Raw genomic sequence first — 20,561 nt, 5'->3', positions numbered from 1 at the left:
TTGACTAGCAAATACTTGCTAAGCACCGATAACTATCACAGGTTTATTCATTCCAACATCCAAGTCCAACATCAATCATGTATTCATGCAGACACACAAAGGAACGACCTCTCTCTCTCTCTCTCTCTGTAGCATAAAGATAAGCCTAACACTTCAGTATTCCTGGCCTGTCGTGTGCACACTGGAATGCTGATGCCCTGTCAGCTCTATCACAGGACCAACCTCTGAGGCCGTCGTTTCACCGTCACATGGAAAGTCCGTCTGGTCGCTGTCCGTCTGTTTGGCGTCAGAGCCCCCAATGTGTGTTCCCGTCGGAGCAGCGATAGAGAGACAGAGAGAGAGACAGAGAGAGAGAGACGGGCGAGAGAAGTCCCAGTGCCGGGTGAGATTAGGTAGGGAGCGAGCTGGCCAACTGGCCTCAGCTGCACATGACTGCACAGGGAAACAGGGTGGAGAGCAGAGGCCATGTGGTGATGAGGGAGAGTTTTCTTTGGACGAGGAAAAACCCAGAACAGGCTGAGAAATGCGCAAAGGTAGAACAGGGCCAGATGAATCCCAAGCCACAGGCTTTTAGTGGGGTTCTGGAACGAGCTCAGCACATTAGCACACAGAGAGAGGGAGTCAGAGACTAGATGTCCAAATATCCCTGTTCCTGCGGGAGGACACGCCATGTTAAAAGCCCCTGACCCTGACACTGAAACTGAACAGGAGGAGTGGTGAGCCATGTGCCTGGTTCACCACATCTATGGGGGGAACGAGAGTTCAGGAATGTGTTGATTTCTCGACTCACAGCCTCTCTGGGTTTCTCTCCGACATTTGCTTGCCAGTTGGGGACAAAGAGTCCCCAGAGATTCTGCAAGGACTTTAAAAGTTGTGTCTGCTGCACATGACTGGGACCAAGTCAACAACATTGTAATCACTCTCTTGTGAAAGTTAAAATGGATGGATGGGTAGATGGATGAGCAACACTGACACTCTAAATCCTCATGACAACAATGAGGTTGTGTCTAGTTAGTCACATCCGTTTGTGTTTTTTTTTTTAGACGTGAACAACTCCAAGAGTATTAGGAGTTCCTGAACTGAAAGCTTTCATTTCTACAGATACGGATGAAGATGATAATGGTACCACACATAAAAGCACCACACATAAATGCATAGATGATGATTATGATCACACACACACACACAAACACACACACACATATTCCCCTGTCATTCGTGCCAATGCACACAAGCACGGCCTCCACACACACCCTCCACTCACACACACATCCTTGCACACCCTGGCAGCTGTCCCACCCACAGACCTCGTCGTCGTCGTCGTCGTCGGAGCTGTCGTGGAAGCCCTGCGCGAGCGTGGCGGTGAGCGAGGAGGCTTTGGGCTCCAGGTAGCAGAGGCAGAGCGCCAGCGGGAAGGAGAGCGTGAGCGCCATGGGCACCGAGAAGGAGGTGGACAGCAGGAAGAAGAAGATGAACAGGAAGCAGGGAATGAGCGAGGGCGAGCGGATGGGCAGGAAGTGCGCCATGCTCTCGGGCAGCACGCTCAGCTCCGACAGGTCTGGGAACGCCAGGTAGCCGTCCTCATCCAGCAACGACGACAGATCCGGCAGGTGCAGTGAGAAGGAGAAGAGCGTACCCCCACGACCCTTGGCGCCACCGCCGGCACCAGCACCGCCCTCGGCCAGGCGCTGCTTGCGGGCATTGAGGAGGAGGGCCTGCTCCTCGAGGAGCGCGACCTTGCGCTCGGCGCGTGCCTGCCGTCGCAGGTGGCTGGCTGACGCCGTGGACTTGGCGGGGCTGGCCGAGGCGGCACGCTGACGCTGGGCGGAGGGGTCACGATGTCGCCGGCGCCGACGGAGCTTGGAGGCTGGGGAGGAAGGGCAGGGGGAGGAGCGAGCGGAGATGACCGGCGATGAGGGGAGGGAGAGCTCCGAACGTAGCGGGTCAGAGGAGAAGAGTAAAGGAGAGGACTGAGGAGGAGAGGAGCAGAAGAGGAGAGGAGGAGAGGAGAGGAGGAGAGCAAGAAGAGTGAAAGAAGTGAGGTATGGATACAGAAATTAGGCGACGAGATGAGATGGGACAAGATGAGACGAGATGAGAAGCCATTAAGATGACAAATGAGGTACGTGAGCACAATATGAAGGAGCCCATATAAATGTACAATGGGGGAGTGAGGCAAAGACGAAAGGATGGTCCAAATAAAGAGAGGATGACCCAAGAGATGCAGGGGGTTTCAGCCAACAAAATGGCAAATGAAAAGCAAAAGACATCGGGAGGAAGGGAAGAAAGAAAAGTGCTGTTAGTCTGACGAAAAGACCGTAAAGGAGCATTCACAGAGCAACTGACAAGGTGGCAAAGCATTCAAACACAACAGTGCTTCCATAAGACAGAAATTAGAACCCATACAAGGCTGTCAAAGAGCTAAATGCTGTGACAGAAAAAGGTTTCTGTGAGGAGGTTCCGGCAACCAGACAGAGAACCAAGCCTTAAAAATAACTAACGAGCGGGACAGGTTATTGATAGGAGTCCAATGCATGTCAATTAATCATTTTGTCAATCACAGCTCATATAACTGGTTCAAAAGGCAAGAAGAGGGAGGGACTAGATTCTCTAACCCATGGTGTCAGGTCAGAGGTGAGTGGCTACCTTGGCAACAGGAGCAGGTTGGGCAGGGTCAGATGCCTCAGTGGCACTGGTCTCCTCCTCTACCACTTTCTCTGGGGTCTCCAGGGTGATAAGGCTGCTCGTGGCAGGTTTAGCATTTTTGTCTGAGGCAGCCTTGGGCTCTTTCATCAAGCCGTCGTGGTTGGATGTCACTGGAGCTGCAGCAGAGGGGTTAAATGAGGACAAACAGCGATCAAATAAACAAATGCGGTCAAATGGGACATCATTTCCTGTGACTGTACATTATACTTGTACCATTCAATCAATACTAACCGCATAAACTACTAGATTGACTGGTTGAGGGATAGAATACATATAAACAGACCAATAGAGGCCAAGCACTGTTGAATCACTTTTAAATGAGAAAATCTTCAAAAACAGCTTGTCATAGAAAAACAAACTTCAAAACAACCCTGCGTGCATGTACTGTCTCTTATCTCTTTGAATACAGACTATCCCATAATAGCCTTGTGCTTTGTAGGCCCTCCATGGGAAGCACTCTGTGTGGAGTCCCGGAGATTTGTGGCATTTGGAAATCAAACACTTAATTTCCTCAGATCCCCTCTGAGCTGGGAGCGGGAGCTCCTCTGCAGGCTTAAGCCCTGATAACTCGATCTGTCACTGCTGGAGTTGCACACTAGACAGGAATGGAAGTGTTCTGCACACGCATGACAAATATCAAGCAGAGAGTCAAAGATAGAGACACACAGAGAGAGTGAAAGCGAAAAAGAAAGAGCTAGAGAGATGGAAAGAGAGAGGGAGAGCGAAAAAGAAAGAGCTAGAGAGATGGAAAGAGAGAGGGAGAGCGAAAAAGAAAGAGCTAGAGAGCTATAGAGATAGAGAGAGATGGAGAGAGAGAGAAAGTGGAAAAGAGATGTCTTCCGCATTTCTGAATGAAACTTAGACAGTTAGGCTCCTAGAGGATGAGTGGGAACCCGTGCGTCTCTGCAGTAACAGTGAGGGATTGTTGTTTTGATCGCTGTGTGATTGTTCTCTTCTAAGCTGATGCTAAATATAGTTACAACTCAAATTATTCTTCCTCCCTCTACCTCCTTTCACTCTCTCTCTCTTACTACCCCCACTTTATCTTTCTCCCCTTCTTCCTTTTCTTCTCTGTTTCTCGCTCTTTCTCTCTGTGCTGGGAAATTAACCCTTACACTCCCAGGCTATTTTCAGGACAAATGTGCTACTTTTACTTTAATATGTCTTGGACCTTGTACAGGCCATCTATTCATGGAAAAAGTTTTTGTTTTTCAGGATGCAATAATACTTGCATATCTCATATCAGTCTTTGCGCCAAGGAAAAAAATACTTAAAAATATTTTTATATCTACCAACTTCACCATAGAAAGTGCATGCATGTGTCTCTGTATGTGCATGTGTGTGCTTGCGTGTTCGTGTATGTGTGTCAGTGTGATTGTTTGTGTAAATTAACACCCATCCAGGCTGCGAGACATGATGCATCTCTTATCTCTCTGTCTGTCTGTGTAGGTGTGTGTGTGTGTTTATGTGTGTGTGTGTGTGTGTGTGTGTGTGTGTGTGTGTGTGTGTGTGTGTGTGTGTGTGAGTGCGTGTGTGTGAGTGAGAGAGATAGTGTGTGAATACTAACCCCCGTCCAGGCTGCGGGACATGGTGTATCTCTTGCTGGCGGAGCGCTGGATCATGGGTGCGGGCCTCTGTATCTGAGAGCTGGCTTTCCGGGTCTCGGCCTGCGTGCGCCCGCTGTAGCGGAACTTAGAACCCAGAGACAGAAAGCGCTTGGGCGGAGCCTCTGGAGACACCAGCCTGAGGGGAGGAACCAACAACAATAACAACAACAACAACAACAACAACAACAACAGGTTACCATGGATAAGCCGCATATAGAATTCACAAGTAACCTGTTTGCGTGTCACCTCAAAAGCGGAACTTATTTGAACTTTATTGTGCGACATTTTATGTTGCCAGTGGTTGTTTAGCCAGTAATTGCTGTATTACATAACATTACATGATCTACTAATGCTAGTCGCTTGCTAGTCAAATGGGGTTTTACACCTGTCAAACAATTCAGTGCTTGCCTATAAATACAGATTCAGCCCTGCAGTGCTTAGAAACTGATAGCTGTGTCAGTGACTGGCCAGAAGGGGGCAGAGTGGACCTAAAGCCAGACTGCCATTTAGCAAGACGCTTTCTGATTCCAAGGCCTGTGCACACATTTACAGTTTACACTCTTTACTACACCGTGCTTCTCTGAACAGAATGAGAAATCAGCCCAAACTGTGCAGAACAAGTCAATTGAAATAATCAAAGAAGGTTTAGAAGCAAATACTATAAAACTTAGTTTATGATAAAGCTATGTGATCAAGCAACAAGGAACTGTGTTTGTGTTCTTTATGATCTGATCACAGATTACCCTGTTCTTTCAAGTTCTATCAACCGTCCATCTTTTTCTTTCTTTTCTTCATCCCTTCATTCCCCTCATCCCCCTCTCCCTGCTCACCCCCCTCACCTGAAGAAGGTGTGGTGCTCCACGCAGGTCTTCCATACCCTTTTAGCGGCGCGGTGGTTGTGCAGCTTGAAGCCAATGGTGCTTTCAAACTGCTCTAACTACAGAGGAGAGGAGCACAGAAGTTCACACTCAGAATAGAATTATGAAGACTCCATATGGAATGAGGTGGATACACACAGTCTGTGACTGAGTATATGTCTGTAGCATGTCTGAGTGTGTGTGTGTGTGCGCGCTCATGTGCCTGTATATGTGTTTGTGTGCACACGCTCACCTCCCCTGGGCGGATTTTGATGTAGAAGTTGTTCCTTTTGTAGGAGATCTTGAGGATCTTGGGCCAGGCGAAGCGGTTGATGCGCAGGCGATCTCTGTAGATGAGCAGCCCACTGCCACACACCCCCAACATGATCTCTACACCCTCAGAGTCCTGCACACACACGCACACAAAACACACACACACACACATGGGAATAAATAACATGCTACATCATCCTCTTTTCAAACACAAAGATAATGTCTAGTCTTTGAGCCCAATGTCCACTCTTTGGTCATCAACAAACTAAACACACATGTCTGGACTGTAATGGTCATTAATGAAGACTTGATGAATCCAAAAACCTGCTGCGATCTCTGGACTGGAGCCACAAGGTCAAGAGGACACACACACAAACAGCCCCCCAGGAGTCTGGCTACAGAACCGCATTATGTCCACGAGGAGCTAACCAGCACTGAAGCATGACTGTCGTGTCGATAACAATCACATACCTCACGATAAGCACACAGATCTCAGACTGGCCAGCACTCAGTTTGTTGCTGTGTGTTGCTACAGACACACACTGAGAGCAGCCAAAGCAGACACAAGTGGCTCTGGGGCCACTTAGAGTTCTGGACAATATAGCTACGGAATGTTCTAGAATAGAACAAAGAACATCTCTGTCCTGGAGTCTCAGGGGTGCATGGTGAGGGGTCGTACACCATGAGGGGTGACACTAGGGGGTCCTTTGAAGAATTTTTTGAACAGGCAGAAGGATATACAGCATGGCGGGAGAACATGCAGAGGATGGCCAAAGCCTGCTGAGCAAAGGAGCTAGTGCATAGACAAACACTCAAACACACAGTCACTCTAACACACACACACATACTGTACCTACCCCCCCCCCCCCCCCCCCACACACACACACACACAGTACCTACACACACACACACACACACACACACACACACACACACACACACACACACACAGGAAAAATCACACTCGAATCTAATACGCACATGCAAACATAAAACAGTCACTCATTGAGACAAACACACAAACACACACGCAACAGCATCTTACCTCATCCTTAGCTGGGGCCAGGCACTCAAAGAGTTTTCCTACCAGCTAGGCGTGTGTGCGCAGTGCAGGAAACAGAGAACACAGCATTGTGCAGGTCTGCCACAGCCAGAGCAATCGCAATGCACATGCACACGCACGCTTCCACTTGCACACCTTAAGGAACAGCGTATTCCTTAATAGATGGTCATGAAAGCCCCCTATGTGAGCAGTGAGATAACGGCTGCCAGTTTGTTGGATCGGTCTTCAGAGAGAAGGAGCTCTGGGGACATGTTCACGACTAAATGGGACAGTATAAGCGGGCAAGTTTATTACCACCAAAGACGGCAAAAGCAGACATGATGATTAGTACTAAATGGGATGTTACTTGCTTAAATGTTTACTCATACTAACTATGCTAATTGTAAGTTGCCATGTTTACTACTAATTCGGACGCTACAAGCAGTTAACTGCTGGTATGAGACGCCTGAATACTGGTCTGAGAACAGGGCCCCAGTACAGGCTCACCTCAAACAGGATTATAGTTTATTACTTGAGGATTACATCAGATTACAGATGATTACAATTTAATAGTTATAAGAGCTGTAGCAGAAAGCTGAAGCAAAGAAGAAGCAAAGCATGTTATAGTACTCAGGTTAGTGCTCACTGGGTGCGCGCGCACACACACACACACACACACACACACACACACTTACCTTAGCATGATGCAGATCTACTCCATACATGGACAGCTTCTTGGCATTCTCCAGGAAGAGCATCTCTGCGTCAGCAGGACTCATTCCCCTTTGGGTAAAAGAGAGAAAGAATCAGTCTGATTTGGTAGGAATCACAAATCATATAGCAAAGGGGCTACTAGTCAGTCTGATTCAAAGCCTGACTCAATCATGACTTTTATTCTGAACTGAACTATTTTTTAATGGAACTGAATAATCGTAAACACAAGCTGATTTGGTATTCAGCATATTATTCTAAAGTGAATTGAAACCTTTATAAAAACTAAGGTCAACACCACTAGTCTCAGTAAATTCTAAGATGAGATTGAGTATAATTATACTTTTTCATAAACACAAGTAGTCAAGTGATTCACTGTAGTGTAGTGTAAATGAAATTGAATTATTCTGCTCTGAAGTAACTGGACTCACTTGTGGTTGCAGTGCAGGTCCATGACCTTGTCCTGTAGCTCACGGGTCTGGCTGGGGGCAATGCTCAGATCACTCAGGTAGTCCTTGCCCAGCTCGTCTGGGTCGTAGTCACCGAGTTCTGCCTGCGCTGTGAAAGCGCCCAGCACGGCATGTGTGGCAAAGGAGCACGGCAGACGGCCGGACACGATGTCATCACGCAGCTGCAGACACAGATAGTACCTGGAGGGAGAGGGGGAAATGGAGGAAGAGAAAGAGAAAGAGTAAATGAGAGAGGGAGAGATGAAGGAGGAGAGGGGCAGAGAGAAGCAAGTTGGTAATTGCTATTGTATAGTGTATTTGCTAATGTATAATGTCATTTCCTGATTGTTATTATTGTATGTGTGTGCTTGTGCATCTCTCTCTCTATGTGTGTGTGGGTCTCACCTGGTTAGGTCTTCCTGCAGCTGAGCAGGATCCGGGGGATAGAACTTCACACTGAAGGCAAAGTTCCACTGCCCATCTGCAGAGAGAAGGGAAGAGAGAACCAAACCAGTCATGGTATTTCGTGCACTGGCAGACAGGTGTGAGAGACAGTCTTATGAGTTGACTTGTGTGTGCAAGACTTTATGTATGACTGTGAGCATCAGCCGTCTTACTGCTAAGCTGCTTCTTCATTTCTTTGGCAGGATCCAGCCAGTTCTGAGAAGGAAAAAAAGCAGACAGAGGGAAGGAGATAGAGAGAGGGAGAGATCCTTTATTTGAACCACAATATGGATCAAGGATGCCTTTAAAAAGGCACAGACTATTGTGCATGTGATGACTTATACAATGAAATGATACTGACATGTTTTGGGGAGAACAACAATTAGACTGGGAATCAACAATCAGTTTAGATCAACAAAATCTATCCACTTGGAAATTGTGCTAAATGTAGGCTACCTGTACTGAATCATTTGCAAACATGTATTGAGACATTGAGACATGTACTAAGACATTTGCAATTTGATGAAATGAATGAGAAATTCAATTCTGTTGTGAACAATTGCCAAGTAGTTTGGAGGTTTGTCAAAGTTATTTTGAGAATGTAATTTCTGTTTCAAGAAATGAGCCAAACCAATGGAGAAAAACTGTTAATAAACACCTAATTGGTTTAACAACAGTGATGAGCAGTATAGGGCCTTCAGGCGTACACAGAATCTCTTTTGACTGTATGCAGCCAAGACTAGGAGAAACTTGAGTGTTCAAAGAAAGGTCATGTTTGTCATGTTTCACATGAAGTGTGAGGATAAAGTAACACCTCTGTGGTCACACTGATTAAAAACACAGATAGACTACTGTAGGACACACGGGCGTGCAGACCTCCACGGCCAAATAGAATAATCCCACAAGATCAGCGAAAGTGACACTAAATTCCTCGATGCAGGGGTGGGTAACGCACATGAATAAAAAACGTTTTTTTTTTTTTTGAGGAACGGTAACTTTCCATATTCCTTTTTTTAAAACGGCACTTCTACTCTTACTCAAGTGCATTGATCCAATAATCTCTTTACTCTGCTTCATTTTCAATTGCCTTTCGTTACGAGTACAAGTTTATTATTGGAGGAGATAGTATCTCGAGGGAGAAAAGCGCACCTCTCCCTCGATGCACAACGGTGTGGGAGAAAAGAAACAGGGCTTCAGAATGCATTGCTATTTGCTACATTTCCCCGCGATTATTAGTAATGACTGGCCCATGTAGCCTACTACACGGAAGCAGATGTTCTCTCTCTCTACACATATATATACACAATAACTTAGTTAACGCAATGATGTCCTGCCAACTGCTGCATCTTCTGGTGAGACTGCCAGAGTAGAACGAAACGAGACGTATGACATGACACGGAAACTTTCGCCCATATTCATTTCTTGCCAGCATCGTTCAATCACATTGGACAAGGAAAGTAGGCCTACAATTTAATTCAAAAGCAAAGCAAATGCACTGGATATCGAGCACACAAGTTAGAAAAACCTTAGCATTCGTTTATGTAGCATACAATGTTGCAGCACATGACATGAGATGGTCGGCTGAGAAAACAGATTGCCTGCTCTGTCGCTCTGTCCGAGTGGATATGCCTAGGCTATATGTAGCCTAAATATAGGTCTACCCATAGCCACTTAATGCTTATTCTGGCTATGACAAGAGAGCCTACAAAAGTGTGTCAAATAATATTAAAATATATTAAATAAAATATATTTGAATTGGGCTGTTAAAATATGGTTGCCTATATGACTAGCCTACAGAGGAGGAGAAAAGCAAACAGGTGTAAAGGATACTTTTGTATCCCTTTAAAGGGCCATCAAAAATATAAACATTTACAAAAAGTAACTTGTTACTAATTTATTAACAAAGTACTTTTTTACTTTTACTTGAGTAGATTTCTCAGTTGGGAATATTTACTTTTACTCAAGTCATTTTTGAAGGGAGTAATTGTACTTTTACTTGAGTACAGATTTTCAGTACTCTACCCACCCCTGCTTCGATGTAGTCTCACTTCATGACATGACACCCCATGAATTAGGTGCACACAATTCAATGCATTCTTCCCTGGCCCATTCTACACCTTTCCTCAAAGTCTCATGAAAATCAGGCTGGTAGTTTTAGTGTAATTTTGCACACGGGCAAACACATAGACAGGGCAAAGACACTGCAAACATAAATGTCCTTGGTGGAGGTGAATACACTCACCTTCTGGTTCTCCACATCCCGGTAGGAGAGGCCGAAGTAGTCCTTCTCCAGCAGGTTCAGGTGCTCACACACCTTGTCAAACAACACCTGGCCCTTGGCTCGCTTCTGCTCAAACATAAACACACACACACACACACACACACACACAAACACAAAAACACACAAACAGTCAACACCAACCAAAGTGCAGGCGCAGGGAACAGATAGCATCACAGACCACAGCAAACAGGAAATAGCCAAGGGAGAGGTCAACAAGAAGGGGGGGGTGACAGGGAAGAGGAAGGAAGAGAGAGAGAGAGAGAGAGAGAGAGAGAGAGAGAGAGAGAGAGAGAGAGAGAGAGAGAGAGAGAGAGAGAGAGAGAGAGAAAGAAAGAAAGAAAGAAAGAAAAGAAAAGACAAAAGACAGGAGGAGAGAGACAAAAAGAAAGACACGCTGGGAGATCCTGTCAGTCACCCAACGTTCTGCAGGCCCAAACATCCATCCATCCTCTATAGGCAAGACTCTCTCTCTCTCCCTCTTTAAAGACAGACATACACCTCCTCAAGCACACTCCTGAGAATAATTTTCATCTGCAGTGAAAAAAATACCTCATTAGAACCAACTATAGCTGCCTGAGCAGAGGTGGGGAGACGGACAGAGGTGGAAGAAGTGTGGTCTGCACACTGCAATTGGAGACGGACAGAGGTGGACATGGGCTCTCCTCTCAACATGATCAGAGCCCGGTCAGAAGGGCAGACTTTGTCTGACGGGTCCAGTCGTGATGGGGGGCCACAACCGATCAAGTCAGTATATGTGTGAGTCTGTGCCTCTCAGTCACTGGGCAGCATTCCAGGTTACTTTTAGTGCGCCATTACCAAACGCCCCCAGAGAGGAGAAATACACATGCGCGCACGCGCACGCACACACACACACACACACACACACACACACACACACACACACACCTTGTAAATATATTCAGATAAAGAGAAGACAAGACCCAGTGTCTCATTAAGGATGTGCATTCTGATAGGAGGGTGTTTGTGGGGGTATCCCAAGGTGTGTCTGTGTACAGCTTCTAGGTGTGTGTGTGTGTGTGTGTCTGTGTGTGTGTGTGTGTGCGCGTGTGCATGTGTGCGTTCAGAGAGTCAGAAAAGTCAAAGGGTAGTAGGGCTATCACTTTACGTTCGAAAATCGATTGCACAATCGATTGGACCAAACAACACAAGTTTCGAAAACTAAAATAGGGAATCGATTTTAACCAAATATAAAATAATTCCGAAGTGCAGAAAGCATTGCGAACGCTAAAAAGAAAATTACCACCAATTTTACGTACCGGGAACAGCTGTTTCAATCAGCTGCTATGCTGCTCGTGTTTTGCCAAAAAATGGAGGACAACGCGATCAACCTGTGCGACATGTAGAGAGACGAGTGATGGGCCCTAATAACTTGAGGAGTTTGATGTGGAAGTACTTCGGATTTTTGGTATATCAAACTATGGAGAAGAACAAAGCGGTAGGCTACGCAAACTGTGCAATCGAGTTCTACGTAGGCGAAATTTGTTTGACATTTCTAATCGTAAACACAGACACAGCTAGGTTGAAGCCTGCAGTCATGTCACTGATGTAATGGCAGTCCACTCGGCTTACTGGTTTTCGAGAATGTTGCACTTCTGTTTGTCATTGTGCACGAAACTTCACGCCAATAAATCAGAAATATTGCTGGCTTGCGTCTACAAGCGTTCGTCCTGCAGTTGTTTGTGGATTGGCCTATATTTGGCGTTGAAAATGGAAACGTCTTTAGACATAAAAAATCGATTTTACAATCGATTCAATGAACACTTATGTCTCAAAAATCGAACAGGATTTTTTCACAAAAGTGACAGCCCTAAAGGGTAGTGTTAGGAGCTTTCGCTTGTCAGAGAGAGTGATGAGGGAGAGCTCCTGGCACTGTGCTGCTCTTTCTCTCTCTTTCACACACACTCTCTCTCTCGCTCCTTCACCCCACACACACACAAACTCAAAGGATGTGCTAACGCCACTGGGACAGAGATAGGCTGTAGGGACGGTACTGAATTAGACAGAGACACACACACACACACACACACACACACACACAAATAACAGATGAACACTCTCCAACAAAAACAAAGCAGCCCACATTCAACAATGGCCACTCACAAACACACATTTGGGAATAGCCACACAGTGTGTCTGCCTACACAGCACTGCACAGCAAAGTCACAGCAAAGTCAAACTAGACATTTCACACAGTTCAAAGCCCTGAGCAAGCATGCTTAACATGTTTACTTGCAGACACAGTCAATATGACACACACACACACACACACACACCATTCAGCATAGAGTATGCATGCTTGACATATTCACACGACACTCCACACAAACAGTTTCACAGACACAACACGCTATTGGTTTAGCCCTGCAAAATGTTTGCATAGTTGACATGACACACTCACAGACACACAGACACAGACACAGACACAAATATCCAAGACAGGTACACCAAACTTCACACAGGTAAGTCACTATCCCTCCTGTCTTCACCAACACACGTACAGTACACACCACAATTATTACCGTCTTCATACTCAAACCAACACACACACACACACTTGTATGCATCACCTGGAGAACCTTTCCCTCAACCCTTTGATGGTTAGTCTCCAGGCCATCCTGAACACATATATATACTCAGAGTATAGACTGTGTATGCTTGGCCAAGTATTCAGGTCACCTCTCCACCTTAAATGGGGCGTCAAAATAACAACGCCATACAAAGAGCTGGAGAAGCTGGTTTTCACCTAGGCTAGGAGAAAGACTAAGTGTGAGCCCAAATCAGGACGCACGCACGCACGCACATAAACATGTGTGATAAACACACACAGTATGTCTGTGTGTCTTCACTAACACAAACAGATTCACAGACACACATACTGTAAGTGTGACCAGGTACACACGCAAAAACACTGGACCTTGACAGGCCTCCACACACACGCGTAAACAGGCCTGTAGACGCTGGCTTGTTGTGGTCAGTGGTCCCATTGCAGGTCACGTGACAACAGAGCCCCAGTGGAGGCTCAGAATCATGACATTCAACTCAGGAGGACTGACTCTCACACAAACACCCACAAACCTCTCTCTCTCTCACACACACACACACACACACACAGACAAACATGCAGATACCAACACACACACAAGCACACAATCAAATTCTGGCATCATCTCACAGCAAACGGCCAAGACACATTTTTCCCACAAAAATATGACGAAGAGGAACACACACACACACACACACACACACACACACACACACCTAATCTGCTCAGCTGATCCCAGGGACGGGATAAGGAGATTGGCTCACTAAGCTCCTGGCATTGGCGCACAGGCACACACACACACTTAACACAGCATGCCAATACATGTACACACACACACACATACCCATGCAACGTGACAATTCTACACACTTACACTCCAAATTATCTCTGCTGAAAGGGCGTGCACACACTCACACGAAAGAATGGATCTTCAGATGCTGAATCACAGCAAGTGATGCAGGCCTGGTCCCTGTTTGATCACATTCAGAGACTTTCAGAGGGGTGGGGGTGGGGGGTGGTGGCCCCTTAGGGACTTCAATGGGGCTACTACCATACCAGTTTACCTGCCCTCAGATCGGTCGGTATCCCTGGCATCGTCTATAGAAAATCTCTTAACAGGGGGGGAGGGGAGCACACATGCCCCCAGACTCCTGGCCTTGTGCCTCAGACAGACACAGCCCAGTCAGAGGCAGTGCACTGAACGCCCTGCCTTAAGGCATTCTGGGGATTAATAACTGGATTAATGGCCCAGTGGCCTCAGGTCACAGGCTAAGACCACCGCAATAAGCAACTGTCTGAAGCAAAGCACCGTCTGAGTTTACAGGAGTGGATGCAAACACACACACACACACACACACACACATATGTAGAGCAATGCACAAATGGACACACACACACACACACACACACACACACACAGAAAATACTTCCCAATCCTTCTCAATAAGTAATAAATGGATTATATAATAAATTACTTATTATATATGTACACTCCTACACATGCCCAGACACACACACACACACACACCTCCACCGTGCAGGTGTAGTCAGACCCGTCCAGTAGTGTGATTCGGCACTGCATCTTCCTGAGCTGGTTGGGGTTGCCGTGGGGAGGTCTGGACAGACGGAAGCTTCTGGATGATCTGTGGGAGCGCTGATCCTCAGAGGAACCACGGGTGTCCAACCTACTGCTTGCTGATGAGGAAGGGGTGTCCTCGACAACCTACAGGGAGCAGAGACAGACAGACAGACAGACAGACAGAGGGAATATGTGGTCAGTGTCAGGCAGAGATGGTTGAGACAGAGGAGCACTTCTTTCTTCACTGTGAAAAATACAAAAATGTACATTCTTTCCCAAATTTCAAATAGTTATCCCACACTTTTTTGACACAGATTTTGACAATAATGAAAAAATGGCCATACTTCTTGGTGAAGGGCCCTCTGCTGCCTTAGCAGCACAATTTATCTTGAGATGTGAGGATCTGAAGGACTAAAACATATTTGTGTCTGTGATACACACACACACACACACGCACACTATTATTACTCTTGTTCTTTACTGCTGTTAATTCTAGATCTTTTATGTCCACCCCACACTGATGTACCCACCTCTCCTTATGTATTTTCTGTTTTTTGTCCTATGGTCTTGTATGTTATGTTGTATGTAACAATAGCTTTGGCAACACTGTTCCCATACAGTCATGCTAATAAAGCAACTTTGAATTTGAGAGAGAGAGAGAGAGAGAGAGAGAGAGAGAGAGAGAGAGAGAGAGAGAGAGAGAGAGAGAGAGATGTAGAAGTGCACCAGTCAGGACATAACAAAAGAAAGATGAGTAAATCACAGGGTATAACAAAGAGAAGATCAAAAGCAATGTTCAGTAAATCATCACAGACATGGTTATGGTTATGGGATTTGGCAGACACCTTTGTCCAAAGCAACACACATAACAACAATATAATATTTAAAATTTAACGGGGACCAGATTAGAATGTTGGTCAAACTATAATAAGGAGAATATCAATAATAAACAATGTCAATTCAATCAATAGCCTAATAAAATAAGGAATGAAAATGAGAGAAAAAAGCAATAAGAAACAATAATGTCCATTCATCTCCATGCATAGAGGTAGGGGCAGAGGTCTTATTGTGTGGGTATCCTATCCAATAAACGGTTTACTGTATGTTGTTATGCAATCACAATAGTCAATACTGTTACTCAGTATAATCAGTGAAGCTTCAGCCTATACTTCGGTACAGTGATCATCATCATCGTCGTCTGATGGCTTTAACATCCGTGAGCAAACACACGCGCACACACACGGCCATCAGAGCAGCTAATAGAGGTGAAATGTGTGGCGGTGTCCACCACTAAACCCGACAGAATCCCAAAGCCCCGGCTCAGGCTAGCAAATCCAATCCTTCCACCTCACTGCCACCCAAACACTACCCTGAGAAGTTCACACAGGGGGTGTGCGTCTCTGCGTTTGCATGCTTGTGTGTGTGTGTGTGTGTGTGTGTGTGTGTGTGTGTGTGTGTGTGTGTGGTACCTCTGCTGGGAAGCTCTCTCTGGGAGGCCTGTGTGATGTCAAAGGCGTTTGGGAGCGAGACGGAGCTGTGCTGGCTGCCACTGGCGTCTGTGCAGCAGTCTGCTCCTCTTTCTTCCGCTCTTTCCTCTGCTCTCCTCCACCCCTTCTCTTTCCTCTCCTCTTCTCTTTCTTCTTCTCCTCCTTTGGTTCCTCCTGACGCTCCTTTGGAGGCCCGGAGTCTGACCCTGAGGCCGTCGTCATGGCAATTCACACTACACACACACAGAGAGGGAGAGAGAGAGATATATATCTTAGTCAGGCTCTGGATTCATTTACTTTCATTTTAAAGGATTTACACTTAATAAACTGAACTAAACATTTTCAAATCCCTTATCCATAGCTGACCCAAGAGACCTACCTCAAGAGAGACAGCTTCTGGCATGAGAAGGCTTACTATGGTAAACATACTGTGGCAAAGTAATATCTCATTTCCATCTAATTCTTAATTTCACTGAGTCACGCACTGCACTGAAAGGGTACTTTGGACCAATGTGTTTATGGGGGGTTTCCATGTGACCCAAAGCAGCTGCCTGAGGGACTCCATAGCATAAGGCAGCCCTTGAGCAAGTCAACTCTGTGCCAAGTTAAATCCACTGTGCCCCAATCGTGCTTAACAGATCTCTGTTTCTCGAGGTCACCGAGTACTGTCGGTAGAAAGAAAACTAACAAACAAAACAAAATAGTCGGTACTACTTAGCTCGAGTTGCTGCAGCCAACAACTAGAGCAGCCAGGCAGCTACAGCACTACACACTGGGGGCATCTTTAAAATCATGCACATACGAGGTCAGGAGAACAGTCTCCACTGACAACACTTCTTTCCCCTTTTCCCACTTGGTCCCTGAACACCAGAGAACAGTCTCTGTTCTGTTTTTACAAGACATTCACACAGACAGGAGTCAGGACATCTCCAGTGTGATGTACATATTCTAGACTAGTGTCTAGCTAGATGCTAAGATCCTAGAATGCTGTGTGTGTGTGTGTGTGTGTGTGTGTGTGTGTGTGTGTGTGTGTGTGTGTGTGTGTGTGTGTGTGTGTGTGTGTGTGTGTGTGTGTGTGTGAGTGAGAGAGAGAGAGAGAGAGAGAGAATGAGAGTAGGAATGGAGAGGGAGACTGTTAGTGTGAGCGAGACGGAGAGCGAGAGTGCCCTCTCCTGCCTTTTTTTTCCAGAGAGGACTATAAAAGCCGCCCACACAAACATGCACACACTCACACACACACACACACACAGCTAACTGGACTCGAGTTAGGCTATCTGGAGTGTGTTCTAAGTGGAGGATGCTTGTCATTGCTGGCTGTACCCGTTTTCCCACAGACACAGAAAGAAACACACACACACACACAAACACACGTAGTTCATACAGTATACACACAGGTCTATTTATGGGTGAGTGTTTACTCTGTGGTATGTGGGGTCGAGTAGGAGCTATGAGTGAAGGAGACTGCCCAATCTCCAGACTACACACACACACACACACACACACACACACACACACAGACACAGAGAACACTCACTACTGAGTGTCAAACTCTTTTTAAACAAAGGCGGTCAGCGGTCATATATTTAATGTCCATTGGAGTTAGCTGATTAGAGCGCATTAGAAAGCCATCTTGGTGACTTATTTCTGTGTTGTTTCTGTGTGAGTTCAAGTTTGTTTAGTGTGGTTCTAGTGCAATGGGATTAGCGTTTGGTGCCAACTCATGGGGGCTTTGCCTGGGCAATCCTGGCTTCTGCCCCTACAACAACACAACACACACACAAAAAAAAACTTTGAACTGCTGTGAACAACAGGGATTATGATAATAGGATGATTGGGTCTCACTGGAGGACGGAGGGGGGCAGCATGGAGAGTACTTAATTACTCATTTGGGGGTTTATTATTCCACCAGCATTGATCAAAGACGAGAAACCCAACCAGGACTTCAAATGGCTGCCTCTGCTCTCATGAGAGACTTGTCTCAATTCCCCATTTTAAAAAGGAAGCTGTGTATTTTTTTGTGTTATTTTTGGCTTTAGTGCCGCGTCTGTGCACAGACGGGTTTGGAGCTCAGCAAACTCAAGCTCGTGCTGCTCCAGCTTTTAGAAATATTTCATATTGCACTGGAGCTTTCTAAAGCTTGCGTGATTTCTTATGTCAGTGAGACCAGAGAGGGGAACATTGCACTGGAGAGGACACGAGAAAGAGAGTGCACTGGGGGCATGAGTAGAGGAGGAGGAAAAGCAGAGAAGAAGAAAGAAAAGTGAGGTAGAGGTAGAGAGAGGAGCAGCAACAGAGTGCAATGCTCCATAACAGAAGATAAAAGGAGAGGAGACTCCATTAATATCTCTGTCTCTCACTGCAGCACAGGGAGTCTGTCTCTCAGTCTCTTCTCAGCAAAGCTCATCCCACTCTCTTTCCTATTGTGCCATCAGCTCATAACTGACAACTCAGGACAATACAGCATTCCCCCCCCCCCCACACACACACACACACACACCACCGTTTTCTCTCGTTGTTCATGTCTTCACTCCTCTATCAAATCTCTCACTCACTTTCTCACTTGTTTTCACCACCCCAACATTAGCTCCTCTAAAAGTATGAGGTCATCTTGGGTTGAAAGATCACATTCCCAAAAACAGCAGGGGAGGACAAATATATAACAGCATAAGACAAACATCATTTAAAACAAATATATACTTGACATAGAAATGGAAATGTTTGAAAACCAAAATCGAAATTTTTGAAAACTTTTGCCCCTGAGAAGTTCAGGCTTTTCTATGGAGGTCTATGAGGAAACAGGCTGCAGGTAACTCTCAGGGGGGGGGGGGGGCTGTCTGACGTTCAACTACCACTGAGGTCACACTCTCACACAGAGAGAGAGAGAGAGAGAGAGAGAGAGAGAGAGAGAGAGAGAGAGAGAGAGAGAGAGAGAGAGAGGAGAGAGAGAGAGAGAGAGAGAGAGAGAGAGAGAGAGAGAGAGAGAGAGAGAGAGAGAGAGAGAGAGAGAGAGATGGTCATGCTAATAAAGCTCCTTTTGAATTTAAAAGAGAAAGAGAAAGAAAGAGAGAGAGGCTAGAATTAGGCCCTTACATCATGGTCCTGCTCTGCTCTGTCTGCTTTTCAAGAGTGCTTACAGTATGTCCAAGAACTCAACTGGTCTGGAATGGAAAGCACACCCAAGCCCATCCAGGCGTTTTATGTCAGTGGTCAGGAGAGAATGACCCCTCAAAGCCAGATGCTCACAGGCTGAGAGCTTCTGTAGTATCTATAAAAGCACAGCGACACAATCACAAAATGGTGAAACGGAAATAGCACACCAACACCACTAGTGGCAGAGCTGTCTCAGTGTGTGTGTGTGTGTGTGTGTGTGTGTGTGATAATGAGGGCTGAAGGGAGCAGGGACAGGGTGTTGAGGCAGTGCTTAGACACGGGGGGCCTGATGACTGCAGCCACCATGTCTGTAATGTTACTCCTGCACCTCTTTAAGCCAAGTCAAAGGTCTGCCCCTACATGTCCTTCCCTTTCTCACTCTCTTCCTGTGACCAGCTGTGGCTGGAGTCACGCCAGTCTGTGAGGTAACCCATACCGCTGGCACAGAGCCTGCCAAGCGGAGAGACATCTGCTTTACCCACAATGCCTTGAGGCAGTGGCAGGAAAAGGACCACAGCTGTACCCCCCCCCCCCCCCCCATGTGCCCTCTGGAGGGTGGCAAGGTGGCACAGGGATGACAGTGATGCCCTTTCTGACACATTCATACGCATGTGATCCTCTATCACTTTGAGAGTCACATAGCTGTGGTGCTGGCATCACCCAGAGAGCCGTCTGTTCGAGAGCTAGAATAATAAACGGCAACAGCCTGCTGATTCGAGCTAAAATGTGAACGGCAAATAACAAGAGAGTGTTACTTCTAAAAGTAGGTTTTACTAGCAGGTTTTTCACCTGGGACCTGAGAGGACGAGAAGGTGTGTACTGCTGAAACATGTCTGACAGGTATTTAGGTCCTGCTCCATTTACTGATTTATAAACAAGCAATAGTGCTTTAAAGTCAATTCTGTGACTTACTGGAAGCCAGCGCAAGGACTTAAGAATTGGAGTAATGTGGTCAGTTCTTTTAGTTTTTGTTAGAATCCTAGCTGCTGCATTTTGTATCACCTGAAGCTGTTTAATAGTCTTTTTAGGAAGGCCTGTGAACAGTCCATTGCAGTAATCAACCCTGCTGGAGATAAATGCATGAATGACATCAGCCCTCTGAGTTTGGCAATATTTTTGAGGTGGTAAAAAGCTGATTTAGTTATCACTTTCATGTGGCTGTTGAAATTTAGATCACTGTCAATTAATACACCAAGATTTTTAACTGTATCCTTTGCCTTTAACCCTTTTGTGTCAAGGAGAGTGGCAACCCTAAGTCTTTCTTCCTTTTTACCACATAGTGTGTTCACTATGTGTTCACTATGTGTTCACTGTGTGCTGTGTGTCTTTCACTAATTCGTGGATTGGGTTAAATGCAGAGACCAAATTTCCCTCACAAGACCAAAAGCGTATATATACACTTATACTTATAC

At 46.0% G+C, this 20,561-nt stretch overlaps 1 protein-coding gene across 5 annotated transcripts in view; it reads right to left on the bottom strand.

The window, feature by feature from the left end:
* Positions 1 to 20,561, bottom strand: part of LOC121711826 (band 4.1-like protein 3) — a 48,988-nt gene that overhangs the window by 14,220 nt on the left and 14,207 nt on the right. For 3 of the 5 annotated variants that reach the window (XM_042095670.1, XM_042095677.1, XM_042095699.1), the window contains 13 exons: positions 15,982 to 16,232; positions 14,462 to 14,656; positions 10,332 to 10,436; positions 8,263 to 8,305; positions 8,051 to 8,126; positions 7,628 to 7,846; positions 7,181 to 7,268; positions 5,424 to 5,576; positions 5,153 to 5,250; positions 4,274 to 4,449; positions 2,647 to 2,822; positions 1,308 to 1,970; positions 223 to 276 (listed from right to left, as the gene is read on the bottom strand). In XM_042095670.1, coding sequence (XP_041951604.1) covers positions 223 to 276; positions 1,308 to 1,970; positions 2,647 to 2,822; positions 4,274 to 4,449; positions 5,153 to 5,250; positions 5,424 to 5,576; positions 7,181 to 7,268; positions 7,628 to 7,846; positions 8,051 to 8,126; positions 8,263 to 8,305; positions 10,332 to 10,436; positions 14,462 to 14,656; positions 15,982 to 16,221 — 2,286 coding nt within the window. In that variant the 5' untranslated portion in view covers positions 16,222 to 16,232. The remainder of the gene's footprint in view (positions 1 to 222; positions 277 to 1,307; positions 1,971 to 2,646; positions 2,823 to 4,273; positions 4,450 to 5,152; positions 5,251 to 5,423; positions 5,577 to 7,180; positions 7,269 to 7,627; positions 7,847 to 8,050; positions 8,127 to 8,262; positions 8,306 to 10,331; positions 10,437 to 14,461; positions 14,657 to 15,981; positions 16,233 to 20,561) is intronic. The other 2 variants (XM_042095683.1, XM_042095691.1) reach the window with 1 other exon arrangement.

Source organism: Alosa sapidissima, chromosome 1 (assembly GCF_018492685.1).
Source record: "Alosa sapidissima isolate fAloSap1 chromosome 1, fAloSap1.pri, whole genome shotgun sequence".
NCBI lineage: Eukaryota > Metazoa > Chordata > Actinopteri > Clupeiformes > Clupeidae > Alosa > Alosa sapidissima.
This window is presented reverse-complemented; position numbering and strand designations above follow the sequence as displayed.